This window comes from Amphiura filiformis, chromosome 9 (genome assembly GCF_039555335.1).
Source record: "Amphiura filiformis chromosome 9, Afil_fr2py, whole genome shotgun sequence".
NCBI classification, from domain to species: Eukaryota; Metazoa; Echinodermata; class Ophiuroidea; order Amphilepidida; family Amphiuridae; genus Amphiura; species Amphiura filiformis.
In genome coordinates, this window is record NC_092636.1 from 9,510,617 (window position 1) to 9,530,162 (window position 19,546).

The 19,546-nt window shown below is 36.2% G+C and overlaps 1 protein-coding gene across 1 annotated transcript; it reads left to right on the plus strand.

The window, feature by feature from the left end:
- Positions 1–8,558: 8,558 nt before the first annotated feature.
- LOC140160271 (uncharacterized) lies at positions 8,559–15,918 on the plus strand. Its single transcript, XM_072183544.1, has 5 exons — positions 8,559–8,813; positions 9,709–9,949; positions 10,690–10,729; positions 12,901–13,021; positions 15,626–15,918. The coding sequence occupies exons 1-5, from the start codon at positions 8,747–8,749 to the stop codon at positions 15,901–15,903; spliced, it is 747 nt and encodes a 248-aa protein (XP_072039645.1). The 5' UTR covers positions 8,559–8,746; the 3' UTR covers positions 15,904–15,918.
- Positions 15,919–19,546: the final 3,628 nt, after the last annotated feature.

The following is a 19,546-nucleotide window of genomic DNA, read 5'->3' on the forward strand; positions in this document are numbered from 1 at the left end:
GACATGCTTCGTATTCAGAATGCAATTCGATACGTCTGAGGTGCTCTCATGTCCCACAAAAATACTGTCGAAACGCCATAAACGCTCATTCTAGATCCCTTAAGCTATTGGTTTAAAATTTTGACCTTTGGTATTGAAGATATGGATTTGCTTCCCCAAAACACCAAAACAAATTAGGTCTTTTTGGGAAAAAAATCCATATCTTCAATATGAAAGGTCAAAATTTTCAATTGATCGTCGGCTTTTCCTCCCAGCTAGGGGAAGGTGGGGCATAACGGAACACTTAACTTCGAGGATGCTCTGTGACGTCACCATAAGTAATATGACTGTAAAAATTATATGTTCAGTTGAAGATTGTATTTACCTTTAATATACCATTAACCAATATAACTTGAATCTTACAATTTTTTATAAAAATGAAGAAATATTTTCATAAAAATAAATCCGTTTTGCCCCACTATCGGGGCAAAACGGAACCCCCCTATGGGGCAAAAACGGAACCCTGGGTGTAAACGTATATCAGCAGTTCCATCGGTAGGCCCTAGGCCTAGTTATATGTAGGCCTATATTCAGTTACAATAAAGTGGGGCCTACCATCTCTGTGGAGTGAGTGGTTAACTTCTTATAGACCTAGTAGGCCTATAATATGTATGACCAATATTTGATTAGAAAGAAATATTAAGTAGGCCTACCCATCTCTGTGGAGTAAGCTAACTTTTAATCATTAATTCTATCTGTAGGCCTAGTTTAATATGCCTATGTTTCAGCAAAGTGTTTACCATGCTCGAGTAGGCCCCTAGATAACGCCTACATTTCCTTGAGTGAAAACGTATTATGTCCAATTGGGGCAAAACGGAACCCATCTGTGGGGAAAAACGCCCGGGGCAAAACGGAACCCTGTTCCGTTATGCCCCACACTAGGGGTTCCGTTTTGCCCCATACCCGATTTTTTAGGAATAGGTTGCATGCATAATACATTGTAGGATATAGACCATGCAGTACATACAGCTCAAAGCTAGTACCTTAGTGTTTACAATTAATATACACAATTATTTGGGAATCCGATATTAATGAAGTAAAATTTCCGCACATTAAACATCTACATATCTTACGTCAGACAGGTTGTAATTTTTTGACTCGATCTAGCTCGGATGTCAGTAGATTGTTTCAGATCAAATTTTTGTTGTAAATCTGCGTGGCTATACTTGTGTTCCTCAATATAATTTCCATAGACGACAGTATTGCCAAGGCCTATTTTTCCTATGGGTCCGTTTTGCCCCGGGGGTCCGTTATGCCCCACCTTCCCCTACATACACTTTAAGAATATATCATTAGATTTATACAATTTACTTCGAGGACTGTTATATGTCAAAAATGTGAAAAATATCAAGTTTTAATAATTTGTCATAAAATTTGTATTATATCGTGAATTTCAAAAATGAAAATTGTTTCATATCAGAAAGACATTCTTCGTATTCAGAATGCAATTCGATATGTCTGATGTGCTCTCATATCCCACAAAAAATACTGTCGAAACGCTCACAACGCTCATTCCAGATCCCTTAAGCGCTTCATTGTAAATGTCCGCAGCATTGTTGAAGACATCTCTACTAGAAGAGATGTTGGATATTCTCTTCCCAATACCTGATGGTATATTCTTAATTATAGACGGGGGTGGTTCGAGTTAGCATTTATGTACATAGGGGGGTTGTTTGGTTTTCTGTATGGTTTATGAATACCAGTACTGAGGTCCAGATTTACATCAAGGAAGTTGACCGCTTTGAGATTGGTTTCTACAGTAATTTTCAGATCAAACAGTTTGAATATTTGTATGATTCTTTTCCTCGTACGATCTGCCTCACTTTCAGAGCATTGCTTTAGCACTGCCAACCCGTCATCACGGTATAAGCCAACGCTATGAGCCCCTAGTTTGGATTTGAGCTCATGAAGGATAAATAGGCCGACTAGCTCGCAGATTTCTGACGACAGTAGCCTAATTATATAATTACTGTGTAATTTATTAATGCTATCTGCTGAAGACAGTAATTATATAATTCATTACGGCTATCTACTGAAGACAGTAATTATATAATTTATTATTGCTATCTACTGAACACAGTAATTATATAATTCATTACTGCTATCTTATGAAGACAGTAGCCTAATTACATAATTTTTATTGCTACTGAAGACAGTAACTATATACCGGTACCGTAATTTATTATTGCTATCTACTGAAGACAACAATTATACAATTCATTACTGCTATCTACTGAAGACAGTAATTATATAATTTATTATTGCTATCTACTGAAGACAGTAATTATATAATTCATTACTGCTATCTACTGAAGACAGTAATTATATAATTTATTACTTCTATCTACTGAAGACAGTAATTTAATTTATTATTGCTATGTATTGAAGACAGTAATTATATAATTCCTTACTGGTATCTACTGAAGACAGTTATTGTATAATTTATTATTGCTATCTACTGAAGACAGTAATTATATTATTTTTTACTGCTTTCTACTGAAGATAGTAATTATGTAATTTATCAATGCTATCTGCTGAAGGAAGTAATTATATAATTCATCGCGGCTATCTACTGAAGACAATAATTATATAATTTATAATTGCTATCTAAATTTTTAAAATTTTAAAATTTTAATCTAAAATTGCTGTTTTAAAATTACTGTTGGTGTTTTTTAAATCTTGCCATGCTGTTAATGCTTTTAATCCACTGTATCAATCCTCTAGTGTCATTTGCTTGTTTCCTGAGGCTGTTGGTTTTAAAATCATTATCGTTTATTTTGTTTGCTGTTTTATTTTTTGCTCTTTCGTGCATTTTGTAGTGTAAGTTAAGTGTAATTAGTTGTTCAGCGCATAGTAACCTTTTAGTTTTATGCGCTTTATAAATGCATTTATTATTATTATTATTATTATCTACTGAAGACAGTAATTATATAATTTATTATTGATATCTACTGACGGCAGTAATTACATAATTTATTACTGTTATCTACTGAAGACAGTAATTACATAAGTTATTGTTGCTATCTACTGAAGACAGTATATTATTGAAAGGAAAACGAGCAAGGTACACCAACTAAACTTGATGTGGGGAAACAAGTAAAATACAGACTAGACAATATGCAGCAAAACCAGCAAATGTAGGCATAGGAAGTAAGCAAAGTTCGATAGCCAAAATTACCAGTTCCAAGGCTCACAAAAGTGCTAAACCTGCAAAAACAACAAGGATCAATGGTAATACAAAATTGCACTAGAACAAGTGATGAAAATCACTGTGCATATAAACATACACGCTAAACCAAACATCCAGAGTACACTGCAAATTTTCCCGAACACAAGACGCTTCTCAGACGCGTCCGAGGTGTTCATAATTGTCTCTTTAGAACACTAGTGTTTTTGAAAATACGATAAGCCTTGCACACTAGTGTTCTTTTAGTATAATGTAGAACACACAGTAGGCCTATTGATCAGACGTGTCACAAGTGTTCTGAATGATTATATTGAATACTGGTGTTCAAAAATGGAACGCATGTAGTAATGATACCGATGTGGAGGAGCAGATAGAGGCGTTGGAGAGCTGCGACGTGTCAGCGAGAATTACACGGTGCTCCTATGAAGGAGGGATATAAGTAACAACAACAGCAATGGCGATGCAACGTGGAAACGCTAGCGCTATTCCAAACTGTCTTTTTCAAGACAAAATGGGATGATAGTGAGAGTAAATTCGAAGGATTTAGGGAAGAATGAAATTCAGGGCAACTTGGGAGCGACTCGGAGCCGGCGTATATCTGTTGACAGCGATGAACAAGCATCGGAGAGACACAAGAGGGCGAGCCTGGCCGAGCAGTCAAGGCGTTGCGCTCCCGGGTTGCGCTGTCGGCCGGGAGATACGATCGGCGAAGGTTCGAGCCTTGTACTTGCCTTAGGTGAAAACTCTCGGATTTCATCGGAATTCTTCGGAATACCGCCATTATCTTGTTTATACTACCATGCATTTGTTTATTGTCGAGTAATGAGATTTTGAAAATGTATAAATAAAGGTTGAACACCAGCATTCTGAAAATCAATGTTTGAACACGTGTCATGTGTTAAAAAACCGTTACATTTCTTTCATGTGTCCGAGGTGTTCATAGATAGTGATTTTGAACACCCGTGTTTAAAGGATTAGAACACGTTACACTAGTGTTCTGAGGTAATAACACCTGTGTTCTCTACATTAACACTAGTGTTCTCTAAATAAGTTGAACACGTGTCATGTGTTAAAAAACCGTTACATTAATGAACGCGTTCCATGTGTTCTGGCCAATTTGCAGTGTAGGCACAAAACAAGCAAAGTTCGATGGCCAAAAATTGCCAATTCCAGAGCCCACAAGAGTGTCAGGAAAACAGTACACTGGAAGTGATGAAAATCACTGTGTACATAGCAGTCAAACACTAAACAGACAAAAAACAACCGACGTTGCGAGCAGATAAACTGCTCTTCTTCAGGGACAGACAACAAAATATAAAAGCAAACAACGAAAACGACATGCTGTAATTTAAAAACAAATTCAAGTCAAAAACTGAAGGCAAGTTGAGTTCTATTTGAACTTCCAGTGTACTGTTTTCCTGACACTCTTGTGGGCTCTGGAATTGGCAATTTTTGGTCATCGAACTTTGCTTGTTTTGTGCCTACTCTGGATGTTTGGTTTAGCGTGTCTGTTTATATGCACAGTGATTTTCATCACTTGTTCTAGTGCAATTTTGTATTACCATTGATCCTTGTTGTTTTTGCAGGTTTAGCACTTTTGTGAGCCTTGGAACTGGTAATTTTTGGCTATCGAACTTTGCTTACTTCCTATGCCTACATTTGCTGGTTTTGCCCCCCCTGCATATTGTCTAGTCTGTATTTTACTTGTTTCCCCACATCAAGTTGGTGTACCTTGCTCGTTTTCCTTTCTGTTGTTTATATTCAAGGTATCCTCTTGTATCATTTATTGATCCTTGATGTGTTTTGTGTCCTCGTCCGTTGGATTCACCATTACCCACTTTTTACAGTAATTATTATTTATTACTTCTTTCTACTGGAGACAGTAATTATATAATTTATTATAGCTATCTACTGAAGACAGTAAATATATAATTTATTATTGATATCTACTAAAGACAGTAATTATATTATTTATTACTGCTTTCTACTGAAGATAGTAATTATGTAATTTATTAATGCTATCTGCTGAAGGCAGTAATTATATAATTCATTACGGCTATCTACTGATGACAGTAATTATATAATTTATAATTGCTATCTACTGAAGACAGTAATTATGTAATTTATTATTGATATCTACTGAAGGCAGTAATTATATAATTTATTACTGCTATCTACTGAAGACAGTAATTATATAATTTATTACTTCTTTCTACTGAAGACAGTAATTATATAATTTATTACTGCTATATACTGAAGACAGCAATTATGTTATTTATTATTTATCTACTGAAGAAGACTGTTTTCCTATCACATGTCTTGTGAGCTTTTTGTTTGACTAACGAACCCTTTGCTTTTGTTTATGACAGGCTAAATAGCGAATTAAAGGATGATTTTGTGATCCTATCCATCCTCTTTTTATGGCATCCACGAAAAAAGCTTATTCCCAATATTTCAATTGATTCCGATTTTGCGTTTGTGAGTTATGCATGATTTAGTGTATTACACTGCTCCATAGGCCACTGTTGTAATTTCGTTCTGGTATACCAGAACGAAATTCAAATTTGGCGATATTTTTGCTTAACGAATTAAATCTGCAAGAAATTTTTGGTACATATTAAACATTATGTAGCCAATTGTATCCAGTGGTATAAAAAGCTCAACTTTTTTGAGAAAAGTGGGGGGATGAGGCTGTGGATCACGAAATGCCTTTTTAATGGGCGTCTGGTTAATTTTATAAGGGTGATATCTCATATGTGTGTCCTCTGACAAGATCTTGTCAATATTATATACGTTTTGGTATTTGTTTTTGATGCAAAACGTTTTTATGATCTTTGCATAACATGTCAGTGTTATAAAAACATTTTACACATTTTGAAAAATGTTTCAAACACGTAAAAATGATCTGAAATACAGTAGTATTGTAACGCGGCTGGGCCGCGGTGGTGAATACTGAGAATCCGGAACCTGGAACGACTGGACAAAAAGACAACTGTACGAAATGCCATCTAAAATGGTGAACTATTCTTATTGAGCGAATTTCACTGGTTCTTAAAAATATTACTCATGGCGGGAGCTTTCGACTGATGCCAGCTTGTCTATCAGTTTGGCAATTGAACAATTTAGGCCAATCAGAAGTCAACTTTCTTTGTGATATAAAAAATCAATAAATGAAACCAGAAAATAATAGGCTTCAGCCTATTTAATTAATTTTGAAGTCACTGGCAGATTTTCCACGTACTTTCCTTGATTCTTAAGATAGAACTGCACGATTGATAGAATAAACAGGAAGTTCCTTTTTAATAATAAAACGACGAGTGTGCCTTTAATCCATAACACCTAAATTCAGGGCCACCATCTGCATGGCATGCATGCACATCATAATGCAAGGCTTAGCCTTTCTTGAAGACTAGGAACTTCCCCTTTCATATTCTATCATAATTAAAGATGATTAAACCATTGTTTTATCAGTCACGATGAACCAAGATGTCCAATAGAAGCAGAAGGCCCAAGAGCCTAAGCCTAGCTTAAACTTTCCAGGCCACCTACAGGCGCTAAAAGTCGCAAGGCAGCAGCCTAGGCCACCTAAGCTTACCGATTTATGACGATTTGTGACTGTAAAGATGCTGAAAATGGTGCAGTTCTATAGGCCTATCTTCGAGGGAGACAATTAATTCATGGGAACCAAAAATTATTAAACTACGAAGCGGAGAAAGCTAGGCTAGCCTTGAAAAAGGCTCGATGATGACAACCCACTTTACTACACTGCTGACATGCAGTGTTCGAATTTAGGAAAAATAAATGGTTGTCCCACGGACAACCAGACAACCAGATTACAATTTCTGGTTGTCCGTCTAAGTTTTTGGTTGTCCGTAGGCCTACAAATGTGACTTTTGGCTAGATTTATGGTTGTCCGGCGGACAACCGAATCAGTATTTTTGGTTGTCCGGCGACTTTTTTAGTTGTCCCGGGCAACCGGACAACCAAAATTTCGAACCCTGCTGACATGGCTGCATGTCGTCTGCTACATTTTGACCATCATTTTTGGCTGAAAGTTCCCATAAATTGCGTTAAATGTCTTCCACATCGAAGCTGAAATTTAGTGAACCAATGTCAAGGAAAGCGAGGCTACGGCAGTGAGTGGCAATCACTTCCAATGCCCGATGAGTCTCATTTCAAATCTGCTGTGACAGAGCTGACCAGGAGCGTGGCTGCCCCTGGCAGCGTCAAACCAAAAAGTGAGCAATTTTGGCGAGCAGCCGCTTTTATAGTGAGCAATTTATCGCGAAAACACGCACAAAACGAGAGTTGAGTGAGCAGAAAAATTACTTTCTTTGCTCGCGAGCAATTTATCGTCTTTTCTCGTGAGCAAGAAACAGCACATTCTGCTCACGAGAACTCGCTCATCGAAAAGGTTTCTGATTGACTGAAAAACATGAAAAACAAACGCGGCGCAAACCCAGACAAGCGAGAATCCGACCGTAGACATCCCCAGACGGGGTCGATCTCCAGAATAAAAAGCGAGTTGCCAGGGCCGCAAATTTGACAGAATCTTTACTAGATTCAGAGAATTACACCCAAAATCGACAAAGAACTGGCAACTAGTAAACAAATCAAAACTTTCCCAGATCGAAAATATGCACGAAACAAATCATTTTAAATCAATTAATTTGAGCTGAAATTCAATTCAGATTTCAATAAAAGTAATTTTGATAGTATTTCCACCTGTGCTTTACAATAAACTTTTATTAATTTGCACAATAAAAGGATTTGGGTCATGAAAATCTGGCGACCAAAATCAGTGACTGGTGAGTAATACAATACTCTTCATTCAGTAAGCTTATAAAAATGCATGACCAGAACATCGAAATCGAGGACGAATCAAAATTGATAAAATTTGGTTATAAAAATCATGATAACTAGTCCAAGAGAGATAGGTACGTGTAACAATACAAAAATAAGACCATAAGCCTCACACGAGCTCAAATAACCAATTTTAAAGAATGAGCGAAAATCCATTTTCGTTACAGTATGCCTAAAGATTTAATGTAGGGCTATGTGAAAACATTATGTAGGCCTAGTTTTATACCTTTTATGTGTTAAAATTGTTATTTAGATACATTTTAATGATTGGAACTTGAACTACAGTGTTGTTTTTTTCAGCTTGTCTGGCAATTAATTTTAGTCGTAAAAGTAAAATTGCATTGGTGAATCCTGAAAGGTAAAATGAAATGGAAATGAAATCCCTTCATAAACTACGTAACACAATGACACGAAATTGTATCAATCACGTTATTTTTAGATACGTATTTTATGCACGGAAGAATGTGTTCAAACTTATAGTTCAATGCCGGAGGTACATGTATAAAATGTACTACACTGGTAGACAACGTGCTTATTGGTAGACTGTACCCCGACTGTTCTAAGCGGTTGTTGACTTGTGAGCTGAAAAATTGTGCATTATAATTTCGCATCTACCACCTGATCATCATAAAGTTTGTATGAACAGCAGAAGTTACCATGTTTTGTGAGATAAAGCTACTCAGATTAATCTTAACTCTATGTTTCATCTCGATCTCTGTTTTGAGTGAGTATATAGGTATAAAAGGTAAACTTAAGGTGGTACTACACCCCTTGATAAATTTGTGACTGTTTTTGCATTTTTCTCAAAAACTAATAAAACACTGATAACAAAAGTTATGTATATTATAGGGGCAAGGAATCCAGTTACTACACTTAAATTTCAGTGACTCAAGACAAGTAGTTATTGATTTATTGATCAAATATTGGTTTTCCCCCATTTTTGACTGTAACTCCACAACTGTTGTCTGTGCTGAAATAAAATTTCCAGTGCAGTAATTGCAGTCTTTGCCCCTATAATATACATATCTTACTTGTCACCAATGCGCTATAATTTTTGAGAAAAATGCAAAAATAGGCACAAAATTAGTAGTACCACCTTAAGTTACCATTATTTGCTAGTCCGCCAAACACAATAGGCCTACACATATTTTTACTTAGAAAAAGTAAAAGTACAGAATAGTCAAGGAAACCCAAGTTTGTCTCCACACAGAGCGACCGTTTAAACAAACAAACATACTTAATTATGTTGTATAATAATATTTCCCATCGCACATGGAATTCCAGAGTGATTTTAATACAGTTCCATATTTCATGAAAAGCTGCTCAATGACACTACATGCTGTTTTGTGTTGCAAGCATCAAATCAAATGCCCATACTTGGTGGATCAAGATTTCAAGTTTCTTGAACTTTTAGATATAGATTCTATTTACTGCACTCTATGAAATGCACCATTTGACCAGTAATTTAGAACTTTTAATTGAGATTTGATATATAAGCGACAATCCATCTTCCAATTTTGCATAAATTGATTAGCATATTTAAATAATTGAAATTTCCCCTTCCGTTAATTATACCAAACCTAGTTTTATTTTCAATCAACTTTTTACTAACTTTCCAGGCTGTAATTGTGAATGCCCAAACCCAATTCCAGTGTGGGAGGCTATTCCTGAAAACCAATATGATAGAAATGCTTCCTCAGTCAAGCCAGGAATGCGCCCTCTAGGTTTTTATTATACGATATTACCATATAGGCCTACGCCCGATGGTGATCCCAATCCATGTTTCAAAGTTGAACGGACTGCTGATAAAAGAGTTGAAATCATGACAGAAACATATGGATCACCAAATTCTAAACTATGGTAAGTCAAAATGTGTTCAATTTAAATATGACCAAAAAATATAACTTTGACAATGAAGATGATGATGATAATTAAGACTAGTGATTATGATGAAGAACATAGTAGTGATGATGATAATGACAGTTATATAACTGATGATGATGAAGATAAAGATGATAATGATGTTGATGATGATGGTGATGTATATAAAGATGATGATATAATGATGGGGATGATGAAGATAAAGATGATGATGACAATGATGATGATTATGAAGATAAAAATGATGATGATGTTGATGATGAAGATAAAGATGATGATGAATTGATGATAGTGATGATGAAACTGATGATGATGAAGATGAAGATGATGATGACAATGATGTTGATCATGATGATAACAATGTTGATGATAATGAAGATGATAATGATGATGAAGATAAAGATGATGATAAAGATGATGATGAAGATAAAGATGATGATGATAAAGATGATGATGATAAAGATGATGATGATAAAGATGATGATGAAGATAAAGATGGTGATGACTATAAAGATGATGATAATGATAATGATTGCGATGACAAAAATAACAGCAGTGACAATTACAGCTTTGCATGCTGAATTTCTGTGTAATTTTGTATAATTATAAAAGAATATTGTACAATTACCTTACAATTCTCTCTCCATCCCCTTCATTTTATTTTGGAAACTTCAATGTAATAACTGTGCATGATATTTTGTATGTGTGTGTCCTTACAGTGTAAGAACACAACTTCAAGATCTTGGATGCAATGATGGGGTAAGTTTGTAAAGTAGAGAAATTTAGCTACAAGTATTTCAATAGGGCTTCAACTAGTGTCAATAATGCTGCTTCCTTATATTGCATGGCTTATTAACCAAAGTTCTTGATATCTGATCCAGAAATTGCACTTACTTTGTGTACGTTTCAGCAACACTGTTGCCTTTGTCAACACTTGATGATGAGTGATTCCTACTGGCAACCGACGCTAGATGTATCTCCAGCGTAGGTCTTGGTGTTGCCTGTTGATTTTCCATCTGGGGATTTTCTTGAACCCAGTTCTAGAAACTCATCAAAAATGTGTGAGAGAAATTAGAAAGAGGAAGGGCACCACCATGAACAGAGACGGCCGGCAGTATCAACTCTCACACATTTTTGATGAGTTTTTAGAACTGGGTTCAAGAAAATCCCCAGATGGAAAATCAACTGGCAACACCAAGACCTACGCTGGAGATACATCTAGCGTCGGTTGCCAGTAGGAATCACTCATCATCAAGTGTTGACAAAGGCAACAGTGTTCAGTGGCGGTGCCACGGGGGGGGGGCAAATGCCCCCAGTCAGAACTCTTGCCCCCCCTGTTGCCCCCCCAGAAAAAACCCAAAATTACGAAAATTTCCACTTTTTACGGTAATTTTATGCGCCAAACTTTGTTGATTTTGCCCCCTGAAATTCACTTTTCCCCTAATGCCCCCCGAAAAAAAATTTCCTGGCGCCGCCACTGACAGTGTTGCTGAAACGTACACAAAGTAAGTGCAATTTCTGGATCAGATATCAAGAACTTTGGTTAATGAGTTTACTCTACCGATCCTGATGAATTTGTTCAACCATGCATGGCTTATTCTTCACTTTTTAAGTAATTTATACACAATGTCAATTTTGATACACTTTTGCTGGGATCACTGAATGGGACTTTCTGATATAAATTTGTGTAATTATAATTAGTGGTGTGCATCCTTAGCCTCATAAGGTGTGTCTACCAATAACAATAATAAAACATGCCCCCCTACAATAATCTATTTAAAATCCTGGCTTAAAATGTACCCAAGGTCCAAATTAACAAAGGGACCATGTTTTAGTGCCACTGGCTACTTTTCATTTTTTCTTTCAAAAAACTTTGGAAGCCCCTTGTTAAGAATGTCCTTCTGATATCAAATAATTTTGATTTTTTGAAATTAAATTTAATACACATTTTATGGCAAATCATTAAAATTGATATTTTGATATTTAACAGTACTTGAAGTAAACATTATAAATCTGATGATTTATACTTAAAGTGTATGTAGGTGGGATGAAAAGCCGACGATCAATTCTCGGTATTCGCAATAAGGGCGCCGCCAGCGGTTTGCGATGTAGGCCTAATCGTGATGTATCATGGGAAAAGTTCGACATCCAAGTCCGCGCAATACGAATATTACCATGCTATTACATAGGAACACGTGACAATATTTTTTAGTTTGTCAATATAACGGTGTTACACGCGAATCGATACTCAATAATACTTAATAATGTGATTTGAAATGTGCACAATTAATTTTTTCTCTATCGATTTGCGTGTAATACCGTTATATTGGCAAACTAAAAATATTATCACGTTCCTATGTAATAGCATGGTAATATTCGTATTATGCGGACTTGATGTCGAATTTTCCCATGATACATCACGTAATACATCGCAAACCGCTGGCGGCGCCTTTTATTATGAATATCGAAAATTGAAAATTTTGACTTTTCAGATTGAAGATATGGATTTTTTTTTCCCAAAACACCAAAAAAATTAGGTCTTTTTGGAAAAAAATCCATATCTTCAATATGAAAGGTTAAAATTTTCAATTGACCGTCGGCTTTTCCTTCCTGCTACATACACTTTAAGAATATATCATTAGATTTATATAATTTACTTCGAGGACTGTTATATATCAAAAATTTGAAAAACATCAAATTTTTATAATTTGTCATAAAATTTGTATTATATTGTGATTTTCAAAAATGAAAATTATTTGATATCAGAAAGACATGCTTCAGATTCAGAATGCAATTCGATAGGTCTGAGGTGCTCTCATGTCCCACAAAAAATACTGTCGAAACGCAATAAACGCTCATTTTGGATCCCTTAACAATGCAAGCCTAATTGTTGTACAAATATTAATATTCAACTTCTTTCTTTTGAACAGAAAATATATACCTGTGCACAAGCCAATGCCAATTCATTAACAATAGAATTCTATTGTGATACCAATGGGTGTGATGAGAGTGATGTACCTATCTGGGTCAGATTTGTGGTATCATATGATGGTAAGTAGTAGACTTTTGGAAAGTTTATAGCCGTGTGTCAGAAGTTGGGACCCTCTTTCATTACATACTGTTTTCATAGCTGAAAACATCAATTTTGAGATTAATGGTTAGGTATCATGTAAAAGTATAGACCACTTGGCATGTGACGTCATTGCCCGGCAGTATGCGCGCGCATTGTGGCAATTTCCGTTGTTCGTTGCCCTGCAGTGTGCGTGACGCATCGTAGTCTGCTAAGGGCACGTGCATTTTAAATCGCCCGCCACATTTCATATAGTACAGGAAAGCCATTGAACAGTGTAGCGGCTCATTCGAGCATATCACTAGACGAGTCCCTCGCCTTTGTTGATAAACAGTGATGTCAAGTGGTCTATACATAATTGCTGGAAAGCATTATAGATTACAATGACCAAAACCCGGGGGGGGGGTGCACATCAAAATATTTTGGTGGGTATGCTCCCCTGGAATTTTGAGGTGGTGGGTCTTTGGGAGCTGACGGCGTACCGGTAAAAGGGGGTCTTTCGGAGCTGCGAACCGGGCTGTGAACAAGTAAAATGGGGTCTTTTGGAGCTGCGAAAAGTCAAAATCAAGGGTCTTTCTTGGCTTTTTGGTTGAAAATCGCCTGAAAAAACAAGAAATATGAGGAATGAGCAATTTTTGGGTCTTTTAGAGCTGAAATGATCAAAATCAAGGGTCTTTCAGAGGGGGAGCATACCCGTATGGTCATTTGTGTTGAGTGCCCCCGGACCCAAACCTGAAGTCAATATTCAGGGTGTACCATAAGACATACAGGGTGTAACAATTAACTTTTTAATAAACATGTGATATAGTTGGGGAGTGTTTGTTTCCTTTTAGGAGTATTTTCTCAATATGAGGACCACAAAATCAAACAGAGCTTGAAAAGGCCCACCAGAAAATATATTCTTTATAGGATACGATGCTTCCTTCTATGTATATACAGGGTGATAAAAAATTGATTCATTATCAGACCCAATTAATTATTCAAAAGGGTTAATGTGCTTGTTAGTCTAATTAATGAGTTGACATTGGGCTATTCAGTTGAAATCCACACTCCCCTGTGGAAGATTTTGGAAATATATGCCACATGGGGAGTATGTTTTTCGAATGTATTTGGTCAGGGGTAATCATTTTGAAACCCATACTCCCTCTGTACTATGGTTTAACCTATATCTTCCACAACTGGAGTGAGTATTTCAAATGGAAGTTACCCAAATGTCTATTCTATTCGAAACTTATACTCCCTCTGTGAAAGACTTCAGCAAAATCTTCCACAGGGGTAGTGTGGATTTTAAATGGAATTGCCCATTACACAAAGTACATACTTTGCTACCCGGGCTTTGCTACAATTACTGACTTCAAATTGATACTACATAATCATGGAGTTTAGTTTTCAACTCAACATAAAAGGGAAAAAAGTATGTCATCAAATTGTTATGAACTTTTTCCATAGACTTTCTATGGTACTGTGTCTTCACATCCGTGCCCTCACATCCGCCACCCTGCAAGTTTGTTAGCTTAATTGATCATAACATTAATTAGCATCAATGGTGTCATATTCAAAGGAAAGAACAAATCTTTAAAACAGACCATTGACCAATATGAAGGGTGTAAGTATTGATCTTTTTTTTGAAAATATCATTATCATTTTATGTTTTCAAGAAAAATGTCATGCCGCCACCCATTTAGGAGTCCCAATATAAGACACATTGCCTAATACCAAATTATGTGCTATATTCATAACATTGCAGTATGTCCAGCTTTTCCAAAATCCTCTAAAAAGTATTAAGGTCTACACAGAGTCACAGTCTGTTTGAGAATGGCTCTTGGTCAATTTGGAGGGGGGGGGGGGGATGAGTCCGAATTGTTTGTGTGTACCTTCATAAAAGGTGTCAAGAATGTCATAAACTTGTACAATAAAATAACCTCAAATTGCATGAAAATTTGGTCAAAATGTGCGAGATTTAATGGTCAAAAGTATGAGATTTAACAAATAGAATTATACCCTGGTCAAGGATGATTGACTTTCAAGTACCATGATTGCTTACATTAACAAATAGTGAGAGCCCTGTTCTTAGGGGCTGTGCAATAATTATGGGGAGTAAAATTTCCAAATGGCTTGCCAAAAATCGCTCCCCCCCCCCCCCTCTCGGCCGCCAAAAATTGCTTGCCCTCCCTCTCGGCCTGCCAAAAATTCTTTGCCCCCCCCTTTGAACATGCCAAATTTTTGGGATCCCAATTTGCAAACCTTAAATGGTCTAGATGTATGTTGCTAGCGCAGCGAGCAGGAAAATTTGCATAGTTCAGCGCTTCCGTACTGTTTTCCTAAGCCTTTTAGAGCGTTTTATTAAAAAGGCACCCCATGAATGTGTGCCAAAAATTGCTTGCCCCCCTCTCGGCTTGCCAAAAATTGCTTGCCCCCCCTTTCAGCTCGCCAAAAATTTCTTGCCCCCCAATTTTACCCTCCCCCAGGGCTCATAATTATTGCACAGCCCTTAAGAAAAAAAAAAGAGTTGGCATCTACAACAATTCTTTTTTGTCTTTCACTTCACTTCACATTCCTTTTTTTTTTGTATCATTTCATTTCAGAATTTGATGATGACCCAGAGTTGTTTTGTATGGAACGTGACCCAGGCGAATACCCAAGCAGTCTGATGCAGCTTCCAAATCTTCCACTCACACTGCAGCCAAACCCTCCAACACTGCAGCCTAATAGTACCGCTTCCAAATCCTCAAACACTCCAATCATAGTTTCAAAAGCTTACCCTGGGCAAACCACTGCTTCAGGAAGTACATTTACAGTAACACTATCATTACTAATTTTAACTAGTTTCCTTTCATTTTTGTTCAAATTTGTCAAAATATAGGTATAATTTAAAATATATTTTCTGATTTTCAAAGTCAGGATTGGCATTTCTCGTACTTTCAAAGTTCTTCTGAACATTATTATTATTAAAAACAAAATTTAGTTTGTCATACAGCTCAACTTACCGTACTTTGCCTAACCAGACAGTCCATGCCAAAATTGATACTACACCTTTACATTTCATCGAATCTCTTTTTGATGTCTGTCATTTTGAACATCATACTTGAAAGATGTATGCTATGTAGAAACTTTATTTTGCAATTTCATAATTTGCATATTACCGGTATTAGCATATATTTGCAAGAAAAAACATGAAAATCAATAAATACCTATATTTTTCACAATTTCTATTTATTTATTTATAACATTCGGCCGAAGCCAGGCTAATCCCAATAGTGCTCAGAGGCTACTAAATTTAAGGGACGCCATCCGGATATGACGGGACAGGGATATGGGAAGAGGTCCGATTTTAGATGTAGGAGGAAAACCGGAGAACCCGGAGAAAAACCTGCGAGGATGAGCATGGATCGGCAACCAAACTCACATGTGGCGCCGCGGGGAATTGAACCCGGGCCACAGTGGTGAGAAGCGAGTGAGAAGACCACTACACTAACCCGCCCTCCCTCAATATTTTATTAGAAATTAAGCATGTAGGCCGTTTGTTATGACTTGATGAATGAAACTGTTAGACAGATTTTGATATTTTTCCTTTTTTGCCCCAAAATGTGTAAAATCACAATTTTTGGATGACCTATATTTTCTTTGAATATTTATCAAATTTCTTAATTTAGGTATAATACAGTGCAGAAAAAGATGTCAAAAAAATCTGTTAAAACAGATTTCCAATAAATTGTTCCATTTTCCATTTTGGGTTAAATACCCAATTTTCATGCGTGGGATATTTGAAACATAAAATGAAAACATGTCCATTGCACTTTTTCCTCGAGATGTACTATAATATCAAGGTTACGGATATTATAATCCCTTCTTATCTTCACTGATCCATCAGATACCTATTGTTATGAATGATCAATGAAAAGGTTCAGAACTGGGCTACTAATGGTCTTGTCAAGTATCTATAGTTATTTTCATGACTGTGTCAACTCAAAAATCATTCAAGGTCGAATGTAGGAAAAGTATGATAAGTTGAGCTGTCAGTCAAGTTTTTTGTTACTGTAATAGAATCCATGAAATACTTGGAGAGTTCAAATGCAAAAAATGATATATCCATTTTTCTCAATTTGAGATGGAGGCAAATATAACTGGTCAAATATAGAGAACATAATAAGAAAACGTGTGCTACTTTTGATTCAAAATTTTTGTGGGACCTGAGAGCACATATCGAATTGCATTCTGAATATAAGGAATATCCTTCTGATATCAAAAATATGTGAAAACGTTGCTATCCGAGCTCTTAATGTAGGATGTAAATTTGCATTATGCATACATGTAGGGCAGATGGTTGTAGTCTTTACTCAAAAGTTTGAAAATGGCATTTATTGACTTTAGCCTAGCCTCTGAACTCTTACCTTTTCTAACAAATTGAAACAGTACCCAAAAATATTTGAATTTAAAATGTTCTAGAGAAAATCGGAACTCCAATTTATTCTCCCCATTGTTGAAAGAGGTTCTATCCTTAAAAGTAGCCCTGAAATGTAAACATGTGAGGCACATTTTGAAAGTCTTTCAAAATAAATATCATTGGCAATATTTGTCAAACTATAGAAGATATATGATGTATATTCATATGTAGCAATAAATGTAAATAGAAAGGAAAACTAAACCTCTACGCTCCTCAAATTTGGTACACTCACCAGAGCTCTTTCACCGGCACCTTCAGTAGTGTTATTTCAATTCAAAAAACGAATTACAATTCAATTCAATTCAGATTCAATTCTTATTTTATAAAATCATTTTGATGCAATTTCAATTCAATTCTTCTCTGGTTTAAATCATTTTGATTCAATTCCAATTCAATGTATTGAAATTAACTGCTAACCAATTTCAATTCCAATTCACAGCATTTGAATTCAATTCATATTCAAATTCAATTCATATTTAATTACCAACACTGATACATTTTACCGGGCATTTGGCTAAAAGCAGTTCACAGAGAAAGTTTATTGTAACAGATAAGCTGACAATACAGGTGACATGGCAGAATCAAAATACATGTTGCATGCATTTTCGATTCAATGAATTGAATTGAAATGAAGAAAAAACACATTTCGATTCAATGCAGTGAATTGAAATGAAAGAATAAAAACATTTTGATTCAATGCATTAAATTGAAATGAAAAAAAAAAACCCATTTCGATTCAATTCACTGATGTTATCTGAAGACCTGTTGTTGCTAATGACAACAAAATTTCAGAGCAATAACATCCGTTGAAGACCCTGGTGAAAGTGCTCCGGTGACTGTACCAAATTTGAGTAGCGTAGAAGTTTAATTTTGCTTTCTTCATCTCCATTGAAATTGTTCATCAATGCCTCACCTTGTGATGCAATATACTGTGCATCAGGGGCGGATCCAGGAATTTTCAATAGAGGGGGCGCCAAGCTACCACCGCTGCCCCGGCGGCTTGGCACCCACACAAAGTGAGGAGGGGGGGTTTGTGAAAAGTGGACAAAATTTTGACCTTTTTTGTCCAAAAAAGCGTAAAAACCCTGATTTTTTTTGCTCGCTACACTCACAAATTCTGAAATTTTGGGACTTTTTATATACTTTTCCAAATTTGGGGGCCCCCCCTGCATACGGGCCTGCTCAAATTTGTATCTCATTTGTCGATTGAGCAACTTAAAAATAAGTATAACACTTCAGGATTGCAGTGAATAGTCTATTCTACTTCTTCTATTGGATTACCACTATGGTCACCCTTTTCCTTTGGAAAGGAATTTTATTGACACCATGCCAGAAGTACTATAGTATTCAACAGGAAGGCTGGCAAGGAAGTCAATGGTGATTTGAAGTCAAAAGTCAAAGCCATAATGCACAATCTTTTTTAATGAACTTGGTTTTTTATCAAACCTGATTTTTTTGGCATTATTTATAATTTGTAAACATATCCCAACTTACACATAGGACAGCAGAGCAATTTCAACATGTCTAGCTATTAAAGACATTAAATTCCCCCATAAAAATCCATGTTAAATGACCAAAATAGTCAGTGGGATTTCTTTCACTTTACCTCCAGTCTTTATACTGGTTTAATAAATTGGACAGAAACCCTTCCTTACAGTCAATTATTATTGATATTATTTCAGCATTTTGGGTATGGAAATAATACACAACAATAATTATATAAGTGAGTCTTTGGAAGCAATGACGGTAAAAGTTCTATTCCTGCTTGAATATAAATATGATTTGGTTATTTTGGTATATACAAATGAAGACAGTCATTTAAATAATCTGGTGATAAATCGCTCAGTCTTGAAAACATGTAGAAGAGATTCTCTATTGAACAGGGAGCCAATGAATGGTTTTGGACTGTGTTCGCATCAGTGGCGTGCGCAGCATATTGAAAGTGGAGGGGGGGGGGCAGGTTGTTCAGTTCCCCAAATGGAGTCTGATTAGGAGTGTAAGGCGATGGCCCCCTGCCCCCCCCCTTTGCGCACGCCACTGGTTCGCATGATACATTGAAGAC

What these genes read in the sequence shown, in the direction of transcription:
- LOC140160271 (XM_072183544.1), top strand. Translation starts at nt 8,747, where the DNA reads ATGTTTTGTGAGATAAAGCTACTCAGATTAATCTTAACTCTATGTTTC. An exon ending in CATCTCGATCTCTGTTTTGA is followed by an intron (nt 8,814 to 9,708) that starts GTGAGTATATAG and finishes CTAACTTTCCAG; the next exon opens with GCTGTAATTGTGAATGCCCA. An exon ending in TCACCAAATTCTAAACTATG is followed by an intron (nt 9,950 to 10,689) that starts GTAAGTCAAAAT and finishes GTGTCCTTACAG; the next exon opens with TGTAAGAACACAACTTCAAG.